The following is a 24,148-nucleotide window of genomic DNA, read 5'->3' as shown; positions in this document are numbered from 1 at the left end:
TGAAAGCCGAAGAAAGCATATGTCTCAAGTCTCAAAGATTCCTCTGATGTTTTCTTGTTTACTTCACACGGAAGTATCCCCGATGTTCAGTTTGTGACTGACTTGATTTTAAGACAGAATTATCATTTACTTACCAACAACGAGAGAATGGGTATAAGAAAGCCACCCAAAATGACTGTCACTGTCTCTTACCAGCAGATATAACATTCCCAGATGCAAATCACGTATTTCCTAGGCACTTTCTCCGAACTTGACGGTAAGTTGCAAAAGCTATGATATACAGACTTCCGAAGAAATATCAAGAAAACGAAGATGAGATCGTGGATTTTTGCACATGGATCCCCCGAACGTCTTGTCATTGAAAAGACGTCCGTGTCATAGCCCAGAAGTAGCAGCATTTAACATGCTGTCGCCATACGCATTATGGTGGTTACGATATATGCACGGTCTTTCGACCCATCTGTTTCGTTCGGTTCGATATTCGCCATTAGGATTAGGACCTAGATTCGGGTGGTACATTTTTGAATTTTCTATCAGTGGCATCTTTTCATGGGTGGTCTGTGTTCCGCTGGGAGGTCTTTGGTGTAGCACCAGTGGCCACGGTAGTCCAGTTCAGTTTCCTACTTGACCAAAGATACGTCATTACGGGGCCCGATAGATGCAACAATTCCGCTCAGACTCGGTGGAGGGCTTGTGTTGCATTATGCATACGAGCAAGAATACTGATTTGGCCTTGCAGTGGTCATAGTAATGCCGGTTGCTCTGGTTGAAGCCAATGGCAGCTTTCCAAGTGGGCCGACGGGTCCATCCAGGAAGGTTGCCAGCCTTTTGCACCTGTTACTGGCCAAGTCTCAATGACTTGAATGGTACAACTTCCTTGTTGGTGGCCACAAAATCCTGGATGGCATACGGGGGCACCCTCACCGACCTGCCACCATATAAACTCCTTCCCTAGATTGTTTCCTCTATCGTATCTCCACGATTTAATCCTCAAATACCTCCCCTAGCACCATGTCCAATCCAACCAGCTTCAGGACCTCGTCTGGCAACAACATTCTCATGGAATCAAATGGGTACACATGCAAACTGTTTTACGTAGACCGACACTGGTCGAAACCACTCCTTACAGGGCATCATTCAATCCAAAGCGGAAGCCCGATGATACACATATGCCGCTTCAAAGTCCCATACGGGTACTCACTAAACAATGACTTCCAAATCGAAGTCGCACGCAGTGCCCATGTAAATGTGGCCGGCTCAGAGCCACGAAGGCCGGTGAACGTCGTGCTGCGGTACGACGGCGAGGTGGTATCATTGTTCGAGGGTGTCCTGCTGTACGATGAGGCGGAATACCATATTATCAAGTCACCAAGGGATGATCAAATGAACATTAGCAGGGCGGCGGGACACAACCCACTTGGAGGGTCGATCGAGTTCCAGATATTCGATATCAGACGCGGCACATACCAACATGCGGCAGGTTTTATCATCGAGTATGAGTATGAGACTAATCATCCTGTGAGTAGCTCATTATTTGGAATGGGTACTTGTATTGGAACTTACGCCCATCAACCACCATTGGTAACACAGCTCGAGGATACTTCTATGACTGAATTAGACGAGGTGGAGGCAGAGTATCGCAATTTTGAACCGTAGTCGAAGACATGCACACAATTTTGGCCCTTGGGTTACCGGCTTGTTGTAGATGTGTTGCTTATGTTGTATCTTTCTCCTAGCAGTCCCTGACCCCATTCTTGTACTTGAGGGTGTTGGAGTTTTGGTATGCTGCTGTCGAAGAATGGTTGCAGACTTGCGCCATGATTTTTCTCATACTCTAGAGCTAGATGGGGGGGAACAGATTTGCGATTGGAAAATATTAAATACAGTACGGCTGCCTACCTTGTGACGCCATTTCAAATCGATCAAGATCTATAAAGGAGCTGAACAAAGATTCAACGTAGAAATACGATGAGATGTACCTTTGACAAATTTAGCTTCAGGAGATTGCCCATCTTCGTACTCCTGGAGCAAGTTGTAAAAACTGACATCGCATAATAATCCAGACACGCACCATCCAGAGAGCGTTGATTTTCTGCGCAGCTGGGCTATTGTGAAGCATGTCGTGCACGATATTGTGCATAGCTTCGGATTCTAGTCTGTGCTTTTCTGCCTTTGGTATTCCTTCTCTCGGTGCGATATCGCCAACTGCGTATTGTTGATGAGTTTTTTTACAGTATGTGCTGCAGATATGACATACCTTGAGCTTCAGCAAGATCATGCACCAAAGCCATCATCACACATCTATCAGGCAAGATTCGAGGGATACGGAACCGTTCGTCATCGAGTTTGAGTAAGACCATGATGGATCACTGCACCGACTTGGAGATGTCTAGCTTCAAGTCCTCCGATAGCATTGCGAGCATGGCCATGCGATACATGTGGTCTGATATACTGGACTCGCTGATTTAGCAGATGAATACGACGTGGATTCGACGTCTACCTCTCTGGATTTGGGATCTATAGCATTGATGTTAACACATCGAAAAAAGCAGAATTGGCACATACCTTGTTATCCACCCATCCCGTTCTCTTCTGAGTCTGTCGCGAACGTGTCGATGTCAATCTTACTGATCCGAATTATTGCAACGGTCACACCTTGAGTCTCTCAAGAAGATGTATAAATGCCAATTTATCTTTGAGAGCATCACCAGTAGGCGTGTATAATGGAGGAAATACACGTTTACACGGCGTCGACATGAAGATCGTGAATGAGGTAAAGGTTCAACGTTCAAAACGTGCCCTTGATCTCGGCTGCAGATATCCGGCGGAGCTCGTTTTCCAAACAAAAACCTTCACAAATCGCGTCAATCAAATGTTACAAAATTTTTGAACCCAACTTTGATTTCGCCTTAACAGTCTTGGACCTCTCAAAGTAGTCTTCACACAACCGCCCAGAACTCGTAACTTGGGTCTTTAAATTTGGCTCCCTAGTTGTCAGCTGGACCTTTATCCTGGAAATTGAAGCTGATTGAAAATTTCAACGAAGGCTGATCGCTCCTATCTGGCTGTCTTTACTGGATTCTAGGGTGTGTTTTCAATCGATGGCTCTTGTTCTGTCTACGACGAGTGGCAGCCTCATTCAACTTTTCATGACCTGGATAGGACAATAGATAAGGATATTATCACACCGCCGTATTACGCTGGCCTTCGAATAAAAAAAGTCTTTACACCATGTACTGCCTCATGGCTAAAGTGAGTTGATTCTCTTAGTCGTGCTTTCTACTTCAAGCGTTGACACGTCCACGTAGAAAAAGGTCGCGAGCATAAAAAAAGGCACGTTGCTCATGTCATCCATAATTTGGCTGAAGCTGAGACCTTCCTCGCCGAGAAACAAATCAAGAACCACCCCGTTATACGTTGCATCACTGAGACTCGGGACACTTCGATTTACTGACAAAACCTTCTCCAGATACGGGGCAGGAAGGGCCAGCACCGGATACAAGACCGATCTCATGGGACGCTGGCGCATATTCTAAACCAGCCGCGATGCAAAACTCCAAATATCCGGCTAATGAGTGCATCGTCGCTGCAGGGTCGGCCACTTGGGGGGACTACGTGGACTTCGGAGCAGGCACTCAACTGGACGTCACAAATATATTCGGAAAGACAACGACACCGGGGTATAGTGCGAACCGGTGAAGAGAAATAAACAATAAACGAGCGATTTCGCATTGACGCGCCCAACAAAGCAGTTTAGAATTACCTACACTATCTCAATTGTTTGCACTCTCACCTATGCTTTCGTTTTTTAAAATAAACACAAATACTCCAACCACAACTACTCTATGTGACTAAGAGAACTGAGTGGATGATAAACTCCAAATCTATACTCAAAAGACATTTTTTTTCGCTCAAACTGCCCCCAAGTCCATACAGTCTATTTTTAGATTCTGGCGTAACTGGCGTCGTTCGACAGCCTTCAAAAAAAAAATTCACGTTGAGTACCTTTTTAAAATCATTTACTTCCTCGAACAGCTCTGAAAACAGCATCTTTATTCCTCGTACACCTCTGAGAATGCCCTTCCGTTTTGGAGAAGAAAAAACGCAGCTCTCCAGTGCATCTACGAGCTTGAGTGGCACCCCTAACACAATCTTACATTTCGCAGCATCGCCGCGTCTTCCAAAACGCTACATACGCATGATAATCGGGATATTCATAATATCCGGGTCTTTGTATCTTTCGCAGCTTCAGTGGAAATTCCTTCAAGCTACATCTACGGAGGGATACACGGTTCCGTACCCAGATGCCCAGGACGCCTCGCCATTCAACGAATCAGCCCCTATCAACTCGACAATCCCGCCGTTACCGCCTTTATACGAACGATACCGAGAATACGAAGACGATTTGTCTGTAAACAACCTGCTGAACCATGCAGGCGGGATTGCAGAGGGTAGCTACATATTCTTTGCAAACCACGCAAGTGGGTGTGGGTGGGGAAATGTGCTTCAGGAAATGGTGTTCAGCGCCATGTTGGCGGGGGAAGCGAAGCTCGGGTACGTTAAGTTTGTGGATATATGCGCATGATGATTGGTTAAGTTTTGTGCAGATACGTGTGGGACGACTACACCTGGGACAGCAGCGGCAATAATTATTCAGACTATAACGGCCGGGTTATCACCTCGCGAATACCCCTTTCCACTATGATCAGAGGTGAATACTTCTATTCAAAATGCGAGTTTGTTAAACATGAAGTGCCAGGGCATATACTAGGAATCGACGAGTCGAGTAGCAACACACGCGCCAACCACTCCATCACAATGCCCCCATCTATCTCAAGCAGAGTTTTCGAACGACTCTGCCCACGAATCGAACGAGTCGTGATCGATAAAGAGACAGTCGAATCATATCTGCACACCACCAACAGCAACATTCGGCTCCCCGAAGCCACTGGAAAACAGGTACTAGACGCATGGCTCGCAGTGCTCGAAACACCCAAGTACAAAAACGCGCGTTGCATCGAGGTTAACAAGTTCTCGCCAGACCATGCCTTTGATATTTGGTACGCTGAAGATGCCCTTGGTTTCTGCTGTACAAATATAATTGACCTGCCTGGTAAATTGTTGTAGGCTCCTTGGTTCGCCGCGAATGCATTCGCTTTGGCCCACCCTGTCAAACTCTCCAGTGCTCAAGCTATGGTCATGGTCCCCACTCATCAAACGCGCGTTCCTCAAGAACATCAGGAACTTTGCAGCAGAGGGCGATTTACAGATCAGCCTTGCCGAGTACCTCAAAGGATGGTGGACCTATCTTAACCCAGCCCCTGCCATTATCCGCACTGCACCTTTTAATGCATCCATACAACAAGATCCCAAAGTCAGGATAAAGCACAGAGCCAAAAAATATCTTCTGAACGATACGCACACTCTCCCAGTTCTCGCATTGCACCTCCGCCGAGGTGATTTCGCAGAGCACTGCATCCATCTTGCGGAATGGGGGTCGACGTATACTGGATTCAACTCATTCCCAGAGTCTCGAGCTCGAGACGCGTTTGACGTCCCGGACGTCGTCGAAGGGCTCGAGGAAGCTGCAAATGGCACAAGTGCCAGTGATCCGCTCCAAGTGGCGTCGATGGAAAGGAGGAAGGAGGTCTATGCCCGCCATTGTCTCCCAGACATCCAGCAAATCGTGAAGCGCGTCAGGGAGGTCGTAATGGATTATGCGGCATTGGTGCATGAGAAAGAGAGGCTAGAGACAGAGGTCGTTATCCGAGCGCATAAGAACTGGCGTTGGTGGATACCGGATGTCATTGTTGAAAAGTTGCAACACATTCGAAACAGCACGACCACCAATTCAGTAAAAATTGGTGCATTTGGGTTGTTAGAAACGAGTCAGACTAGAGTGGCGACGGCAGCGAACAAATATTTCAAGAAAATCTACATATTGACAAATGGCGAGTCTGGCTGGCTGGACGAAGTGAAACATGCTTTGCAGCAGGATACAAAGGAGTGGGATGGCATACCATGGGAGTGGGAAGACATTGCAACGAGCCGCGATCTACGTCTCGGGTGGGAGGAAAAGCCTGTGTCACAGGCGCTCGATATGTACGTCGCGCAGAGGGCGGAGGTGTTTATTGGAAACGGAGTGAGTCTATTTCGTAGATTTTATGCCATTCGTGGAGATGGCGACTGACTTGGGGTTGTACTGTTAGTTTTCAAGCTTGACATCCAACATCGTCATGTTGAGAATGATGGCAGGATTGGATTCGTTGCAGACTCGGTTCTGGTAGATATGGTGAAGAGTAATATGATGAAAGAATTTCTTTTGTCTGGATAGCAACTAGTCGTGTTGTTATGTAAATAGATGTGATTCAAGTCGTGGTGTGTACAAACAAAAACCACACCCACAGTCAGAAAACGATTTGTATCGTCTAAAAATGTTCAACATTCCAAGGCAATGACGGAAATGTAGCCTGATCGATGTCCCAGATAAATTGTGCCATTCAATTCGTTAAACGTCGATATCAAGATATCGTCTACATTGATAACACAATATCAGTATATTGATTACAACGAAATATAGGAGGGTGAATACCTCTGAGATCATAGGATTGCAGAGTATAAATGACTCTGCGCTCTATCTCCATCACCGGCAAAGGAAATTCTGCAGTGCTTGGTTCTGATAGCGCACGCTCTGCGCTTGACGATGGCTCTGAAGGCTCGCGGAACCAGACTTGGAGATCACGCACCGTGCCCGACCGTTGGCGCTCAACCCATATCCCACGCTTACCCTGTGGTCCCATGCATTGCGTGCTCAGAAAACCCCGTGAGCGGTAGTCCGTATCCGCAGCTGGGTTGGCTGGATGAACAACAATGGAAGATGTGTCAGATGCCCTAGTCGCGTGGGTATGTTTGAACGATGGCGATGGGCTAAAATCAGGCGAGGAAACTGAAGGAGAAGGGTGTGGTGCGGATTGCGAAGATGCGATGGGCTGGATCACACCGAGCGCTAGTGGGTAGACACTTGTTAGTTGGACATCGAGCGATGGGGGAACACCGAAAGATTCTGGGACTGTGAGTTTGATGTTGAATTGGAAGAGTCCCTGAATCACGTCGTATGCAAAAGTGGAGACTTCGTACACCGTCGTTCCTGAAAGCTTGTTGGTCGATTTGGATGACGCAGAAAACGAGACTTGTTTAAATGACAGGGTAAATTTGTGTTTGAGTGCAGACCCGCAACGGTCTTTGTATTGGCGTACATGGAGAGATCGAGTTTTGTGGACTAATATGTATGACCCGAGAAGGCAGACCCCAATTACCCCATCCCACTAAAGTAGAAATGGTTAGAGACGATTGATTTGGCAGTAAAACTGACGCACCCAACCTCCTTCGTCTTCGGCATTGACATTAAATGTTGCATCACGCGCTTCGGGATCGTAGTCTTCGTCCCATTTCAAAGTTGTAACAGAGGCAGCGGTTGATACTATGACGAGTCTATTTGGGATATCGAGGGCCTGTATGATTTTATAATGAGGCAAGATGATAATGCGTATCAAAGACACTGCTTGATTGACGGCCAGAAGTTCTATCTGGTAAATATGAATCCTATAAGGTCTAGAACCAATGATTAAGTCTTGTTTATTTACATGAGATGAGAGAACTTGACCTACGGATGAGAAAGACATAGGGCTATAATCAAGCGCTTCTCCGTTGGGTCAATTCCCACTGAAAATGACGTCCATCCCTTCTCTTGAAGATCGACGGTACGTTGAAGAACGGGAGAACCTTGTTTCGTGTCGTAAATGTGAATAATTCCCTCATGATATGTAGCAACCAGCCATCTATCGGCAACAAGATTAAGACCAATCCACATCAATCTACCATCCGTGTCCTTCAGTTTGATGGGCGTTTTCAAACGAGCACGGGGCCATGCATCACATATTCGTTGGCCTTTGAGCACAGTGGATTCAATAGAGTTTTCAGAAAATGTCAGGAGATGTTTGTCGTGTTCGCGCTGGTGCAAAATATCCGGTGGAAGAGGGAGATACGCTGCTTGTTCGTTCAACTTTGATACCCAAACAGCGTGATCGTACGTTAACTTTTGTAACCTTCTACAAGTCTAGATGTAATGAAACGTCAGTTGTATCGTCATAAGTGCATGGTACTCACCAATCGAAGCCTTATGAGATCCCGAGGGTCCACCATCCCCAAAACCAACAACAATACTTCGGGCGGAAGCTGCAAAAGACCCTTCGCGCCGTTTGAATCCATAGCTTGGTGTCCGTGCCAAAGTCGTAGAGAAGAAGGATATAACAACACGGGGCTTCTATCGAATAAACTTAATATACATTTTCAGAACTCCGAATTCAATGTTGAAAAATGGTTTGAAACGTTGGATGTGGTCAGGTTGTGGTTAATGGCGGTGCGGCGAGAGTCGGATGGTAAGTCCATGGGACCATTCAAACTCCGAACGGTCTCCGACGAGCCTGTAAGTTGTTCTCGTTCTTTTCCACAAATTCCACAAATATCGTCATGTATCTCTCAAACTGTAACCTCTATAATATTGCTGGCAGAACGGATAACTTTCTCTACTTTATGGAACGTTGGATACTCGAGTACTCTCTGCGGTATTCCTTGAAAAAGTGCGACTTTGAGGGGTGGCTACTTCTTGAAGTTGGTGAACGTCATCCAGGCCCACGTTTAGTCCTCGTTGGTGCATTTTCTCATTCCTTTGCAAGGAAGGCTTTCAGAGAAATTTCTTCCAGGTACATTAACTGTCCGGACTCCACAAAGTATGAAATCTGCTTTCGTGACCTGTCATGCATCTTCCATCTATAGACCCCTACATTTTTGAGTGGTCTTTAAAACGTAAGAAGTGATCCAGCAATCTTTTTCTCTGATTAATTTGGGAAATTGTAAGCTATCCAGAAAATATTCTTCTACAGGGAGATGCAAGCGTATTGATTACTGAATTTCACCCAATTCACAGTCATGACCGTCTGCGACATTCGACGAACGCACAACACTGTTGTCTATACTTGAATACTAAACTGGGAGCTCTGAGGCTTGATGGTGCCTACGAGCGTCAGATTGGATTTCTTCGCGATCGAGTTGAGCAACTCAAGTCTAAAGTCTAAGTTATCTTACGTTTCCGGTGGTGGAAGATAATTTTGTGAGCCAATATTCGTTCAAAGTACCCACTCTACGTCTTCGTTGCTCCAATTTTTCCTCAGAACCAGTAATTTCCATCAAGCTTGAAAGGTATAAAAAGGCTTGCCCGTCGGAGTCTGTGGCAGCAACCATTCACTGTATTTATTCAGAAAAAAATGACCTCGACTTCAACCGTCAGTAACAAAATATGGGATACCAATGACCAGGGTGAACACCTCGTTCATCAACCGTCTCGACCTCCGGTCTCCCGAGGCCCATCTACCCATGTGATTCGGACGGAACCTGGACATCAGAACGAGACATTCCATGATGGTCGTCCTTACTTATATGGACGCATTTGGCGGGCCCGGTGCGAGCTATATCACCCGAGACTATTGATGATCATTTTGAGCTAACCTGCTATTTAGTTCTCTCATGATGGAGTATGCCGGAGAGTTTTTTGGGACCATGGTTCTTGTGATGTTTGGAACAGCAGCCAACTGTCAATACAATTTAAGCTCTGTTCCTGCTATTTCACCTTCTCCGGCTGGTGTAAGTCATTCGAGGCGTCCACAATTGCAATATAATAGTCTGTACTGAGGCATTTTTTCATTAGACATGGAGCCCTCTAAGTCTGGGTTGGGGAGCAGGTATTATCTTGCATATACAAACCATTCCTTATTTTCTAAGATTTTTCAGGTATTGCACTGGGTGTATTTCTTTCTGGCGGACACATCAATCCAGCTGTAGGTCATTCACATTGTCACCACCCTATTTAAACCTTCAAACTGACTTATTCTCTAGGTTACTCTAGCGATGGCAGTCTGGCGTGGATTTCCGTGGCACAAGGTTCCTGGCTACATGCTTTCTCAGCTGCTAGGAAGTATTTGCGGAGCGGCCATTGTCTATGGAAATTACAAGACAGCCATCGACATCAAAGAAGGTGCAAATAATCTCAGGACTCTCAAAACTGCTGTCTATTTCACCACAGTCCCTGTAAGCTTCCAGATCCATTTCCTGTTGGAATAGCAAACTGACCGGCGCGTCCTCGTGACGGCGGTCTGGACTATGGACCATTTTTCGTTACATTCATATTTAGTTACTTGTTACATTCAAGCCATTTCACTTATATTCCTTTCGACGAAATGGCACCACCTCAGTTCGTATCTATCGTACTGAGGTGTGTGCCAGCTATCTTACTTACATTTGGTTCATTGCTTACTCTTTGTGTAGATTATCTTTTCATTAGGTATCTACCAGAAATACACAGTTCGTATCTATCGTACTGAGATTATCTTTTCATTAGGTTATGGGCCCCGAGAGACACTGAATCAATCCAGCATTCATTCTACTCAACCAACCAGTGACCTATTTACCCTCAGCAAAACTCTCCACTTATTACTGTCAACCATGTCTTCTATTTCTAAACTAAGCGATGACTTCATGAAGATCCCCAAGCTCGACGAGGCGGGCAAGAACTGGGTGATCTATAAGCAACGCTTCTTATGGTCCATTGACGCGCGTGGCAAACTCGAGCACGTTGACGGCACCGCAGTAGCTCCGCCAGACCCCATCACTCGTGTCCCAAATCAGCCGCTCACTAACGAGCAGGCAGTTCTTGATGCGGAATGGCGAAAGGAGCTGAAGGCCTGGAACCAAGGAGAGGCAATCGTTAAGCAACAGATTGCGGCAACGATTTCGGACTCACATTTTATGAAGATTCAAGGCAAGGGATCTGCCTTCAATATTTGGGATGCTCTCACAAGAGACTTCGAGAACAAATCACGGATGGTCTCCGTGGATTTGCGACGCCGGCTACAGCAGGAACACTGCCCCGAGCGTGGAGATGTGCGAGCACATTTCAACAAGTTGCGCTTGATGCGCAAAGATTTGGCAGCCATGGGACAGCCGCCAACGGATGACGACTTTTACGCGATCATTATGGGATCTCTCCCATCTTCCTACGACCCCTACATATCAGCCGTAAACGCCATGTCAAGCGTCATTGGCACGACTTTATCCCCTGATGAGTTGATGCACACGGTGACCGAAGAGTACGACCGTCGTGCGCTGGGCCAGAAGGGTACCAGCAGGCGAGAAGAAAACTCGGCCTTTCATGGAGACGCGGGAGGTTCACGTGGGAGGAAGGGTGGGTGGAAGAAGAATGTTGAGTGCCACAACTGCAAGAAGCGTGGGCACTTCAAGTCCGAGTGCTGGGCGGAGGGTGGTGGTAGGGCAGGGCAAGGCCCGAGTGGCTCGAAGCCCAAGGGAAAGGGCAAGGAGAGCAGTGGAGGCGGAGGCGACAAGGGGAAGGGGAAGGAGACAGCGGCTAGTGCAAAGAATGATGGGGACGAGGAAGGTTGGATGGCCATGACCACGTCGGATGATGAATTCGATGCTTTGTCTGAGGAACTCACCTGTTCTTCCTCATCCGAATTCTCCCTCTCCGACGCCGACATTCTCGAGCTCATTTCCAGCTGCTCCGAGTACGATCCCATCTCCAATGCTGACTTGGATGGCATGCCAGCCCTCCAGTCAGTTAGTGACTCCGGTGATGAGGACAGTGATGAAGAGATTCCGGGTCTGCAATCTGTGTCAGACTCCGATGACTCTGATGATGAATGGGAGGAAATTTACGCACCTACCTCTCGAGCAGTCCTGTCCCTCACTGCTACAGATGAAGCTCACAGCACATTCACCTCTGCCACCCTCACCCAAAAGCAGACCCTCGTCGATATGGATTTGTATGACTTGGGTGCTACACGCCACATGTCCGGACACCGACATTGCTTCATTAATTTTGTCGAGACCGACCCGAAGCCTATCATAGCTGCCGATAAGCATCAGTTCTTTGCGACTGGCAAGGGAGATATGTACGTTGACATACCTAACGGTGACGGGCCCGCAACAAAGCAGTTGCTCCGTGATGTCCTTTATGCCCCAAAGATGGGGGTTACCCTGGTCTTCATCAGCCGAATTGCACAGGCGGGCGGCACCATCGTGTTTTCAGGAGCACTCTGTCGGATCTACAACAGATCACGTGAGATGCTGGGGAAGATTGAGGTGCAGAACGGACTTTACCGTGTGTTCACGGCACGTCCAGAGGTGGCAGGATACGCTGGGCGCGTTGTCGAGGTGTTGACCATCGATGAATTGCACCGCCGGATGGGGCACATCAGCCATGACGCAGTGCGGAAGCTCGTCGAGAAGGGCCTGGTGACTGGAGTCGAGCTTGACGAGGACAGCAAGCCGTTGTTTTGCCCATTGTGCGAGTGGGGAAAGGCCCATCGCAAGCCGATAGCAAGAGAGCGGGTGGAGGAGCAGGCCACGGAACTTGGCCAGGAAATACATTCGGATGTGTGGGGTGATGCGCCTGTGGAGACTATTAGCCATAAGTCTTACTTTGTCAGCTTCACAGATGACTACACTCGGTACACGAAGATTTACCTGATGCGCACCAAGGATGAAGTCTTTGAGCACTACTGTGAGTTCGAGGCTTGGCTGAAGACCCAGTTTGACGCCCCCATCAAGAAGCTGCACAGTGATCGAGGAGGAGAATATCTGAGTAATGAATTCTCAGCCCATCTTAAGGCAGCCGGCACCACTTGAAGACTCACCGTACACGACACCCCCGAATACAACGGCGTTGCGGAATGCCTCAATCGTACCCTCCTTGACAAAGTGCGTGCCATGCGACACGATAGCGGCCTACCGAAATTCTTGTGGGGTAAGGCCTTGCACCATGCGGTTTATTTGAAGAATCGCACTTCAACAAAGGCGCTTGGCGAGTCAACTCCGTATGAGGTCTTGACAGGCGAGAAGCCGGATATCTCCAACATTCCTCCATGGGGCTGTGATGTGTGGGTGCACGATACCAGTGGTTCGAAGCTTGATGGCCGAGCAAAGCCAGGGAAGTGGGTTGGGTTCGACGAGGAAAGTCACGGGCACCGTGTGTACTACGCAGAGAAAAGATCTGTGATAGTTGAACGAAGCATCAGATTTATCTCGGACAAGATTGTATTGGAACACGCACCGCTTGAGGGGGAGTCAGACAGTGAGCACGAGGACGATTCCAAGTGCCACGTGTCCCCAAATATCCCCAAACCCGACACCGACACTCCCGCTACAGCAGAACCCGAGCTACGTCGAAGTACACGGCTGCGAAAGGAGAGCACGTACGTCAGAGACATTCGGCAGGGAGTTGCAAAAGCTAGCAACTTACCTGCAGCAAGCCAGTTCCCGCGCGGTCTCCAGGTTGTCCCAGAGGTTTCTGAGAAGAATAAGGAAGGCGAGGCTGGTGTTGAGGGTGTGGGTAATGAAGGGTTGTTGGCGGACGCATGGGACATTGTTGAGGCAATGGATTTTGCAATGGCGACTGCAATGGATGCAGCCGAGGGGTTGAACCCGACGTACGATGAAGCAAGAAGGCGATCTGACTGGCCGAAATGGGAGGCCGCGATCAAAGCCGAGCTTGCATCACTCGAGGCAAACGGGACATGGAAGATGGTTGAACGCCCACCAAACGCTAACGTCATCGGCAGCAAATGGGTCCTACGCATCAAGAAGAATGCCGCAGGCGAGATTGACAAGTACAAGGCTCGTCTTGTCGCACGCGGATTTACCCAAATCCATAGCGTGGACTACACCGAGACCTTCGCACCCGTTGCACGCCTGCCCACCTTCCGATACCTGATCGCACTCGCTAACCGCAACGGATGGCCACTCGAAAGCATCGACTTTGATAGTGCGTTCCTGAACTCGAACCTGGATGAAGACGAGGTCATTTACCTCGAGCAGCCACGCGGATTTGCAACGGACTCACGTCGCTACGTGTATCGCCTTCACAAGGCACTCTACGGGTTGAAGCAGGGTGCGAGGAATTGGTACAAGGCGCTGAAAAAGGCGATGGGGGAGTTGGGGTTTAGGGTGTTGGAGGCGGATCCGGGTGTGTTTGTGAAGGTGGTGGACAGCGAAATCGTCATCGTGGGGGTACACGTCGACAATTGCCTGGTAACGGGGAGTTCAACGCCACTAATTGCGCAGTTTAAGGTCGAAATCAACAAGAAATACAAGATTACGGACCTTGGTGAATGCAAATGGCTCCTTGGCTTCAAAATCACTCGCGACACCGCCAATAAAACCGTCTCCATCTCCCAGGACGCGTATATTGACACCATCTTGACGCACTTCAACTTCGACGACCTGAAACCGAGTGCAATTCCCATGGACCTGTATCAGCCACTTGCCAGGTCACAATGTCCGACCGCTCTCGCAGACATCGCACGGATGAAAAACGTACCTTATCGTGAAGCAGTGGGCTCGCTCATGTACGCGTCAATGGGAACGCGACCCGACATCACGTTCGCAACGAACACCATGGCGCAATTCGTCGACAATCCGGCGTGGATTCACTGGGAGGCGGTGAAGAAGATTTTTCGGTACCTCAAGGGCACCCGAGACTTGGCGTTGACGTATGGCGGTGAGAAGAGGGACATGGTGGGTTTTGTAGACGCAGATGGGGCGTCGCAAGACCACAGGAGGGCGATTTCAGGGTACGTGTTCGTGGTGGATGGAGGAGCTGTGTCGTGGTCGTCGAAAAAGCAGGAGTTGGTCACCCTGTCGACAGCCGAGGCCGAATACGTGGCCGCTACCCACGCCTCAAAGGAAGCCATGTGGTTACGCAGCCTCGTCAACGATATTTTTAGCGCACTCGATATCAAGATAGTACACCCCACCACACTCTACGGCAACAATCAATCGGCCATCGCTCTCGCTCACGGAGGACAATATCACGCACGCACAAAGCATATCGACATTCGTTACCATTTTATTCGTTACATCATTGACTCCGGCTCCATTAAACTTATTTACTGCCCCACGGACGATCAAACCGCTGACACTCTCACAAAGGCTCTTCCGAGCGCGAAAGCAAAGCACTTTGCAAACGCGATGGGTTTACGCGCCGCAGTTTGAGGGGGAGTGTTGGAATAGCAAACTGACCGGCGCGTCCTCGTGACGGCGGTCTGGACTATGGACCATTTTTCGTTACATTCATATTTAGTTACTTGTTACATTCAAGCCATTTCACTTATATTCCTTTTGACGAAATGGCACCACCTCAGTTCGTATCTATTTTACTGAGGTGTGTGCCAGCTATCTTACTTACATTTGGTTCATTGCTTACTCTTTGTGTAGATTATCTTTTCATTAGGTATCTACCAGAAATACACAGTTCGTATCTATCGTACTGAGATTATCTTTTCATTATTTCCTTGTTTATTATCATTTGGTAGAATACATTTTCAACCTAGATTCATAGCTCGATTATATGACGGATCTAGGGTGTTTTTTTGACGAACTCATAGGCACGACTCTGCTGATACTTGGTGTACTCTCATTGTTGGATTGACGCAACCAATTGACACCAGGACTTGTTTGTGTCGGAATCTTCATTGTTTTTGTAGGAAGTTCAGCTTGCTTCGGGATGAAAACAGGTATCTCACTATTACTCAATTATGTCGTTTCATTATATTTGACGATGAACTCTCCATTTTAGGCTTTGCCTTGAATCCTGCTCGAGATCTCGGGCCAAGAATTTTGGTGTCTGTGGTTGGCTACGGGTCGCAAGTATACACATTCCGACAGTCAGTTAAAATCTGACATAAATTAGAAGGTTATCGGAGACGAGTCAATTATTGTATAATTGCCAGCAGAATCCCCAGCTATAATCATAATTTTTAATGTTACCCGATTTCTTAATCCGAATAGCGGAAGTTTTAGCAGGCAGACATTGTTTTGCTTGATGTAGTACCTCATCATTGTAGAGAGAATATTCAAACTTATTTTTGATTTATTTTGCCCCAAGGTGCCCAGAGAGAGTAAAAAACACTATTCGGGAGAATGGGTATACCACACAGACCGAAATATATAAGTTTTATGTTTTATTTTCCCATACTCCAAGGCAGAAGGTGTATTTACAACGAGTTCATTGGTTCTTGTGACGACAGATCACAAGTCCGTGACAACACATCCCTGGCAGTGAAATGTGCCAGAAAATGGCGCACAAACTGTCTGAAGCAAATTTTAGAATAAATAGTCTAACAGAGGTAGTATTCAAAACTCATGCTAGAAGCCAAAATTGTTTATTTGCCTCAGACCTCAGTTGTACGAGCAAAACATGGCATGTTCTCCTCACTCGGCATGCACCGGCACCTTTGTCCCGAGGAAATAATTGTGACATATTCACACACTGTCACGCGCGATGCAAGTGCAGAGTTGCACTTGCATTGCACACCGCTGGCGCTCATACATATTTGCCAGCAAAATATGTATTGGCAGTTATGTTTCCTGTTTGTTTTCGACGTATTTTTGAGGTATATAGACTTCGGGGTTCCCTGATTAGGCAACCCCGAAGTCTATATTCCAGGCAAATATGTCAAAAATGAACAGGAAACATAATTACTGATAGATATTTTTCTGGAAAATATGCACGAGCGCAAGCCGTGGCACTTGCATGCACTTGCATGCACTTGCGTGCACTTATTTTTTTATTTGCCCGTTATTCTGTTATGCATAAGAGCGTGCTGATTTCATGAAAAGTCAATATTGGATCTGGACTCCTGTCATCGCACCTTTCACCGGCGCCTAATTCCGTACAATGCTTTACGATATCTTCCTGTACAGTGGGGACCGATTTGAAAATCAGAGTGTCATTAAATATTTGTCTGTGTCCTACATTTTTGCCTTTCTTACTATGAAGTCCCTAATCAGCCATTTGTAGCCGTGATCAAGCCACAAAACCAGACTTCTGGGGCACCGCGAAAAGTACCAATGGTATTGCCTGATTTGACAGGCTTGGGTTACATAGCATGCACCATGACCCGTCAATGACCACAAAGGAACTTGGATTTTCGCAGCCTCAGACATCTGTAAATATTCTATACGATATATCCTTGTCTTGAAAATTTGAACATATAATTTTGGATTGAATCTTACGGACTCACCTGAGCTCTCAAGGTTTCACGAGTCATGGGAAAAGCTGTCGTGGGAAACTGCTACCTTTCAATCCGATCCCATAACATCTACTTGACAACAACCATCTTCCTAAACGACTTCTGAGGCTTGTGTACTACAGAAACGCTCTGTTTCCAACGCTATAACGTTAATTATAATATGGCTGAAGTCTTAATTGCGCGCAAGCCATGCCTAGTGGAACAAAATCCCTCATCACCAATGTGCAAGGTCCCCGATCATATCTTATATCTTATTTTTATGATTAATGCTGAAGACGACAATGTAAATCCCTTGCGTACTACACGTATATGCTCACAAGTATGCCAATACTGGAGGTCAACCTTGCTTGGGGCTCCTGCCATCTGGGGACGACTCATGGACTGGCGCTTTCTCCGCCGACGGTCTGACCAATGGAGGAACGAGGTATTTAGAAGAAGTGGGACATCTCTCCTTTGGATCAAACATCCGGAATACATACCTCGCCTTGAAATTGTATTTTACAAACACACCACCTTGCAACTTGAACGTCCCATCCATCCTCCTCCCGAATCACCCTCCCATCTGTTTTTCCAAACACTCCTTACAGAGAACTGGGAAAGGATTGAAAAATTCTTACTGGTTTATGTATGCGGTAGCACCCCATTCCGCTTCCAGAATGTGTTTCAGCGCAGGGCACCTAACCTGCAATCCTTAACTCTTCCTTCCTTAAACACAAGGGATGGTAAATACCCAGGCAAAATGTTTGACCATCACGCACCACGACTGCAGGACTTCAGATCATTGAAAAACCACTGCAATTTAGATATTGCCTGGATGTACAACTTACGCACTCTAACTCTCCAAGGAGATTACAATAATCGGGAAATATGCAAAGTTCTGGGTCAGATGCCATATTTAAGCTCTCTCACGCTAGGACCCCATCAATTGCTTCTTGACTATCGCCCCCCTCCGATACATCTGCCCCGACTACATACATTATTCCTCTCTGAATGTCCAACATATCCACGAGACCTCATTATACCCCCTGCGACCAGAGTATGTCTGTGTGGGCCCGTGATACATGGTCGGGAGTGCTATGAGGAGTACCTTGGCTCCAAAATTCGGAGTCGGCTCACTAATACGCCACCCAAGTTCATTTATCTGTGCGTCATGCCAGAAGAGCTTACAATCCGAGACGATAACCCGAGGCATACTACACGGTTCAAAATCTGCAGCAATGAGAAGTGGTATCATGACGAATTTGATGAGCATACAAGCTTTTTTGCTTTACAGATTCGCATGGATGGACACAATTTGTTGCCTACTTGCAGGCACGGTCTGGATGGCGTTATAGATTTATTATCCTTTCCATATTTTTCTGAAGTTACCACTTTGGAGATCAGCTGCCTCGGCTTCAATCATCGTCCCCTCTCATTCCATTATGCATTTAAGCAATTTTTGTCATACTTCCCCTCGCTCGAAACCCTTAAACTCAGTGAAGGAGATATTTACATCCTGATGCAGAATGTATTCACGCACTCCGAGTCTGAGAGTCCACTTTTTCCAATGCTGCGCGGTCTCATTATACATCAATTCGACTGGGAAAGATCCCCATGTAATTGTGAATATCATCCTGGGCCTGCATCTGGATCTATTGAGATATTCCTCAAGCTACGAAGAAGCATAGGCATACCCATCCAAATCATTACCATAGGCACGGTCAAAACGGTCAACGACAAAGGTTATCCTTTGATGCGTAGCCTGGATCCTTGCTTGGAAGAATTTGTGGGAATGAAAATCGTTTGGAAGGGTCATCCAAATAGAGTCGAATACGAATGCGGGACTGGCCAGCCAGAGCTGTTGCAATGTGATGACTGCTATCGACATTGCGATAGAATCCGAGTCAAAATCAAGGCCTAGCGCCTAAGGCCTAAGGCCTAAGCTTAAGGCTTCGAGTCTAGACCTAACTGTGACCGCGTCTCTTTACTTTTTCTTCGAGTAAATAATTTATCCCTTTCCAAACTGTTTGGTTCAACACAAGTTCACAAGTGTTCTTCATGCAGCGATCTAGCCTCCAAATTCATGTAGGAAATAAACAAGTGTCAAATATTGGTCAAATGGTGGCTTGGCCTCGTACCAAAAATGGAAATGTTCACAGGCTAAGATTCACCGTCACGTTGTTGATGCCTCGAGTTGACAGTCGCGTTGTTTGCTTTTGAATTTCTTTCTCTAATTAGTAACTAGTAAACACCCATTTGAACCTGATTCCATCTGTAACCAAGCGCTTTGCTTCGAGATTTCCCTTCTAGTCAAATTTCGATTGTTTTATGTTGGATCTCTCATCATATCGCCCTTTGGTTGAACTGGCTGAAATCCAATCCGACCGGCCAATCGAAAGCGAATCAAGGGCAGATCGAAGGCCTTAGGAGGCCGAGTTCCCCTTGCCACGATATGAATGACCTTGGACAGAGCCGGCCGCTTCAAGTTGTCACCCTCGATGCCTTCATATCGTTACCGCACAGAATCGGAAAATCTATAATGAAAAGCTAACCTGGATACTCGTTGACAGTGGTGCTTCTGGGCGCTTCTGTATTCTTTTCAATTGGGAAATATAGCAAAGGTGATCGCGGAAGCATACTTAGGACAACCCGTCGTCACTTTGGTGCAGATACAAGTTGAAATGACCCACATGTCTCATCTATACTCGTCCAAGCTCCTCAATTAGATCACGGTTCGACACGGATTCTTTATGCACGCGCCAGGTTGGGGGCCTGTATTCTTAAAGTTATAAAGTGTTTCGAATGTCGATAATCTTCTCAGACGTCACACCCACAATCCCTCACAGGGAACCATTCATCTACCAGTAAGGTGCCGTACAGTTCTTCGACTAATCAAGACTGCAAGGACATGTCTGCGTCTACGTCCTCCAGCCCACCCAAGATTGACTCTTCCAAGCTTGACGAAATTTGGGAATATAACGAGCATGCATATAATGCTCCTCCTCCTCCTCCACCTCCAATTTCGCGAGGGCCGTCGACGCATCTCATTCAGGTGAGACATTTGATGAAACCAAAAGAACACGAACGCGATGGGCCTACAGACGACCATCCATACCATACTGGACGTCTCTGGCGTGCTCGGTTAGCCCTTTTCAATCCTTTCTGGTGGTTCTCAACCGTATTTATCTTATATGAAACACATAGTTCATTCGTTTTCGAGTACGCGGGAGAGTTCTTTGGGACGATGATGCTGGTTATGTTTGGGACTGGTGCTAACTGCCAGTACAATTTGAGCCATTTGTCTGAGATTGCTTCGACACCTGCCGGGGTGAGCACTCTTCCGTCAAGGCGTCGAGGTCCATTCGCTTAACGTTCGTGTTTGGTTAGACTTGGGCATCAGTCAGCTTGGGATGGGGAACAGGCATCGCTTTAGGTATCTTGCTTTCTGGGGGACATATTAATCCTGCAGTAAGTCGTTGTTGAGATGTTGATGGTTTTTCTCTGACTATGAACCTGGGCAAGGTCACCCTCGCGATGGCCGTATGGCGTGGTTTTCCATGGCGAAAAGTTCCCGGTTACTTTTTCTGCCAGCTAATGGGAGCTTTGTGTGGTGCATTGATCGTTTATGGAAATTATAAGACTGCTATAAGCATCCAAGAGGGAGGGAACCATATTAGAACTTTATCAACAGCAGGGTATTTCGGAACTATCCCAGTGAGTCTTCATTTTTCTCCTCTTCGCATTGGCTTTGACAACAGTTTTTATAGCTCGATTATATGACAAACATAGGCTGTTTCTTTGACGAGTTTATCGGCACAGCGTTGCTGCTATTTGGCGTCTTGTCCTTGTTGGATCCGAGGAATTCTCTTACGCCAGGATTGGTGGCTGTAGGTATCTTCATTGTTTTTGTGGGCATTGCAGCATGTTTCGGCATGCAGACAGGTGATTAAGTCCGTCCCTGGGAAATGAGCTCACTACTGACGTTTTAATTTTCCCTAAGGTTTTGCCCTTAATCCTGCTCGCGATCTCGGGCCAAGAATGGCGACCGCCATGGTTGGGTATGGACGCCAGGTCTTCACGCTAAGACAGTAAGTATCAATCTGGCCGCCAGAGGTCTCAACTATCTCTGAATGCGTCTAATCTCTTCTCCGCTAACAGTGAATATTGGATATGGGGACCTATAATCGGGTCATTCGCAGGAGCGCAACTCGGTGCTTTGCTTTACGATGTTTTCTTGTACAGTGGAGATCAAAGCATTATTACACACTTGTAGGTCCCCGAAGCTTTTTTCCTCTACCTAGTCTCACTGTCAAATTTGAAGGCGCGATAAATTCCCAGAGATGGATCCCAATAGAAACCGGCCTCCACCTACCAACCAGGCAGTTCCAGGGGCCATAGCGTAAGTATTTGTCAGTGTAGGAGCTGGTCGTTTTAAACTGAATATTGTACAAAACCTGTATTACTTTCTCTATTTATCTAAACCCATGATTTCGGTTCCTTGAGAACTGCCATTAGTTTCCCCTCCTCTGTGCCCTCCTCTCCCAATTCTGACATGTATTCCCATCGCGCTGTTTCGGGCAGACTCATGAGGATACTCTCTATTCTGGCTCCAGGTGTCATCAGACCAAACTTGGTGCCTCTATCGTAGACCAAATTGAATTCAACATATCGCCCACGCCTAATAAGCTGCCAGCGACGTTGATGTGGTGTGTACGGCGTAACGCTGCGGGTTTTGAGAATGGGGACATAAGAAGGGACGAACGCGTTCCCGAGTTCTTTGACGAAGGCAAAGATCTCGACAGGTGTCACTGGACGCTTGGCTTCTGAATTCGGGAGGCGCAAATGCGGGCCTTCATTGAGATCGTCGAAGAATAGCCCTCCGATCCCGCGAGATTCGCCGCGATGGGGGATGAAGAAGTACTCGTCGCACCATTTCTTGAACGTCGGGTACAGCTGTGGACCGTGCTTGTCGCAGGCAGCCTGTATCGTCAAATGGAAGTGGACCGCATCTTCTTCGTACAGATATGAGGGCGTCAGATCTGATCCTCCTCCAAACCACCACGCGAGCACCTGCGGGTCTGAGGATTCGGCTGGGTCGGATTCAACAGGCTTGGGCTCTGTAATCTCGAAATAGCGGTAGTTGGCGTGGACGGTAGGTGCGTGTGGGTTCCGTGGGTGAATGACAAGACTGATACCTGCAGCGAAAAATGGAAGACCTTCCGGTCTGTCTGGGAGAGGCATCGACATATGATCTGCGCGCATCTGCTTGATGGCGGGTGGAGGGAGTACACCGTGGACGATGGAGATGTTCACTCCGGCCTTTTCGAGTACTGTAGGTGGGCGCGATGACGAAGCATCCTCGTCGACGGGCGATGCAAAGACGCAGGATCGCCCGGAGCCTCCCTGGGCTCGTACCCATGAGTCCCGCTTGAATGCCGGTGCAGTGGGGTCTAGTTCCTCTAACGCGAGTACAATCTGCTCCTGAAGACCGTTGATATACTCCTCTACTTGTTGGCGCATCGGTACTGTGGGCTTTGTTGACATTGTCTCTAAGTCGGTGTCGATGTCGGTGGGTGTTGGTGGTGGTCAGGTCTCAAGCTGCGTTAAATCCCTCAGCCCTCCGGGTGGAAATTGTCATAACCGCTTCGCCGGTGGTAACGTGTATTTTATATGTCTGCCGTCCGATTGATTGAACACACGAAACACTGGGTAGTCTGGGACAACCTGGATTTCGTTGAATCTCGACAATGTCGGAATTGGCGGTATGGCCCATGATCGCGTCCCGCGTCGGTTGACCTCGGTTGACATTGTCGGTGAGCACAAGGATGAAACTCGAAGTCTGGGCCTTACTGGACGCCTGCATATTCAAATTGCTTAAATGGCGTGGGCATTTGGAGTCCACGAAGGCTAAAGCTCTTAATCAGTCTTAATCTCACCACTTCGTCTAGGGAAAAGTTATCTGTTATCGGATAAGTTCAATCCAGTTAGCCGAGGATTGTCAGGGTCGCTTCAGCGGTTCAATGCATTCCAGCTCGAAGTTCATTCACACACAGAAATAGGTTTGAGTCCAGGAAAGCCGTCTTCCAATCTTCAAGCCCGCCGCACCGATCTGACAATTTTTATGAAAGGAGCAGACGTAATAGCTCCCGCTCAAATGTAAAGTTAGGAACGGTTAACGCTGGAGAAATCATCCTATGAATCTATTTGAAACGGTCAAAGTCTGCGCCGCCAAAGAACAGAACCAGCAGCTATTTGCCGAGAGCCGCCGAAGATATTTCACACTATTGATAAAGCTCCGATTTAACTCACTTGTTGCTCCGAATCAACTTCAAACTAACATAACCAAGAACCCTTTGACTGGTATGTTGACATATCTTCCCTGATCATATCTCAACATGCCTGGTTATTCTTATACTCAAATCGATATCTGTCTTTGCACTTTATCACTACCAATGATCATTGCCTCCTTGCCGATGTCGGGTGCTTCTTGCCGACGTTGTAGTGACCAAACTTCAAGACTTGGCCAGTATACTCTGTCCCAAGACAAAATTTAATCTAAACGGAAACTATGTACTTTCGCATTGGTGCTTTAATGCTTCTGAGTAGGTTGTCAATGAGCAATTGGCATGGTGCATGGGTGATTGGACAACGATCGGATTGTGCGAATCTAATTTAATCCCAAATGTGACAAGCGTAGCAGGACACATAAAAGGATAAGATAACGATTAGCGATTGAAATCAGGAGTCTGGTACTGTACAGTCAACTATAGGCTTTAGATTATAAGATGCACAAACAAGTTGACTGTATCCAGTAAGATATCATCAAAGATCTCTGGTTATCTTTGCGTGATTCTCTGATTCAATCGCAGGCCGCGCTTTAGCTCTTTTGTTTTTTGACCCACCCACCGCTCCCTTTTCTTCAGCACCTGGTATAGCAGGTTGGATTGGGCTCAGCCTCGCCTCAATCACTCTGTTACTAACCAGATGCTCTGGTCTTACCCAGCTCTCCT

General features: G+C 47.3%; 7 protein-coding genes across 7 annotated transcripts; 4 read left to right on the top strand and 3 right to left on the bottom strand.

The window, feature by feature from the left end:
- Nucleotides 1-1,011: 1,011 nt before the first annotated feature.
- On the top strand, nt 1,012-1,656 carry JR316_0008413 (uncharacterized protein; the record flags this gene model as incomplete). Its single annotated transcript, XM_047894128.1, has 1 exon — nt 1,012-1,656. The coding sequence occupies one exon, from the start codon at nt 1,012-1,014 to the stop codon at nt 1,654-1,656; it is 645 nt and encodes a 214-aa protein (XP_047747443.1).
- A 32-nt stretch (nt 1,657-1,688) lies between these two features.
- On the bottom strand, nt 1,689-2,360 carry JR316_0008412 (5'-deoxynucleotidase hdd1; the record flags this gene model as incomplete). The annotated part of the gene is made up of 5 exons (XM_047894127.1): nt 1,689-1,840; nt 1,900-1,929; nt 1,980-2,022; nt 2,072-2,205; nt 2,258-2,360. 5 exons carry the CDS (start codon nt 2,358-2,360, stop codon nt 1,689-1,691), a joined length of 462 nt encoding a protein of 153 aa, XP_047747442.1.
- A 1,715-nt stretch (nt 2,361-4,075) lies between these two features.
- JR316_0008411 (Strobilurin A biosynthesis cluster protein l1) lies at nt 4,076-6,287 on the top strand (the record flags this gene model as incomplete). Its single annotated transcript, XM_047894126.1, has 5 exons — nt 4,076-4,554; nt 4,608-4,711; nt 4,760-5,060; nt 5,128-6,142; nt 6,210-6,287. The coding sequence occupies 5 exons, from the start codon at nt 4,076-4,078 to the stop codon at nt 6,285-6,287; spliced, it is 1,977 nt and encodes a 658-aa protein (XP_047747441.1).
- Nucleotides 6,288-6,438: 151 nt separating this feature from the next.
- Nucleotides 6,439-8,268, bottom strand: JR316_0008410 (uncharacterized protein; the record flags this gene model as incomplete). Its single annotated transcript, XM_047894125.1, has 5 exons — nt 6,439-6,533; nt 6,593-7,325; nt 7,377-7,611; nt 7,668-8,116; nt 8,167-8,268. The coding sequence occupies 5 exons, from the start codon at nt 8,266-8,268 to the stop codon at nt 6,439-6,441; spliced, it is 1,614 nt and encodes a 537-aa protein (XP_047747440.1).
- Nucleotides 8,269-9,323: 1,055 nt separating this feature from the next.
- JR316_0008409 (Aquaglycerol porin AQY3) lies at nt 9,324-10,176 on the top strand (the record flags this gene model as incomplete). Its single annotated transcript, XM_047894124.1, has 5 exons — nt 9,324-9,517; nt 9,576-9,699; nt 9,764-9,797; nt 9,847-9,893; nt 9,952-10,176. 5 exons carry the CDS (start codon nt 9,324-9,326, stop codon nt 10,174-10,176), a joined length of 624 nt encoding a protein of 207 aa, XP_047747439.1.
- Nucleotides 10,177-20,046: 9,870 nt separating this feature from the next.
- On the top strand, nt 20,047-21,088 carry JR316_0008408 (putative membrane protein; the record flags this gene model as incomplete). Its single annotated transcript, XM_047894123.1, has 5 exons — nt 20,047-20,279; nt 20,343-20,466; nt 20,526-20,606; nt 20,661-20,852; nt 20,906-21,088. 5 exons carry the CDS (start codon nt 20,047-20,049, stop codon nt 21,086-21,088), a joined length of 813 nt encoding a protein of 270 aa, XP_047747438.1.
- Nucleotides 21,089-21,614: 526 nt separating this feature from the next.
- Nucleotides 21,615-22,682, bottom strand: JR316_0008407 (Oxygen-dependent coproporphyrinogen-III oxidase; the record flags this gene model as incomplete). The annotated part of the gene is made up of 1 exon (XM_047894122.1): nt 21,615-22,682. The coding sequence occupies one exon, from the start codon at nt 22,680-22,682 to the stop codon at nt 21,615-21,617; it is 1,068 nt and encodes a 355-aa protein (XP_047747437.1).
- Between the last annotated feature and the right edge of the window lie 1,466 nt (nt 22,683-24,148).

This window comes from Psilocybe cubensis, chromosome 7, assembly GCF_017499595.1.
Source record: "Psilocybe cubensis strain MGC-MH-2018 chromosome 7, whole genome shotgun sequence".
In the NCBI taxonomy this organism is placed as follows: Eukaryota; Fungi; Basidiomycota; class Agaricomycetes; order Agaricales; family Agrocybaceae; genus Psilocybe; species Psilocybe cubensis.
This window is presented reverse-complemented; position numbering and strand designations above follow the sequence as displayed.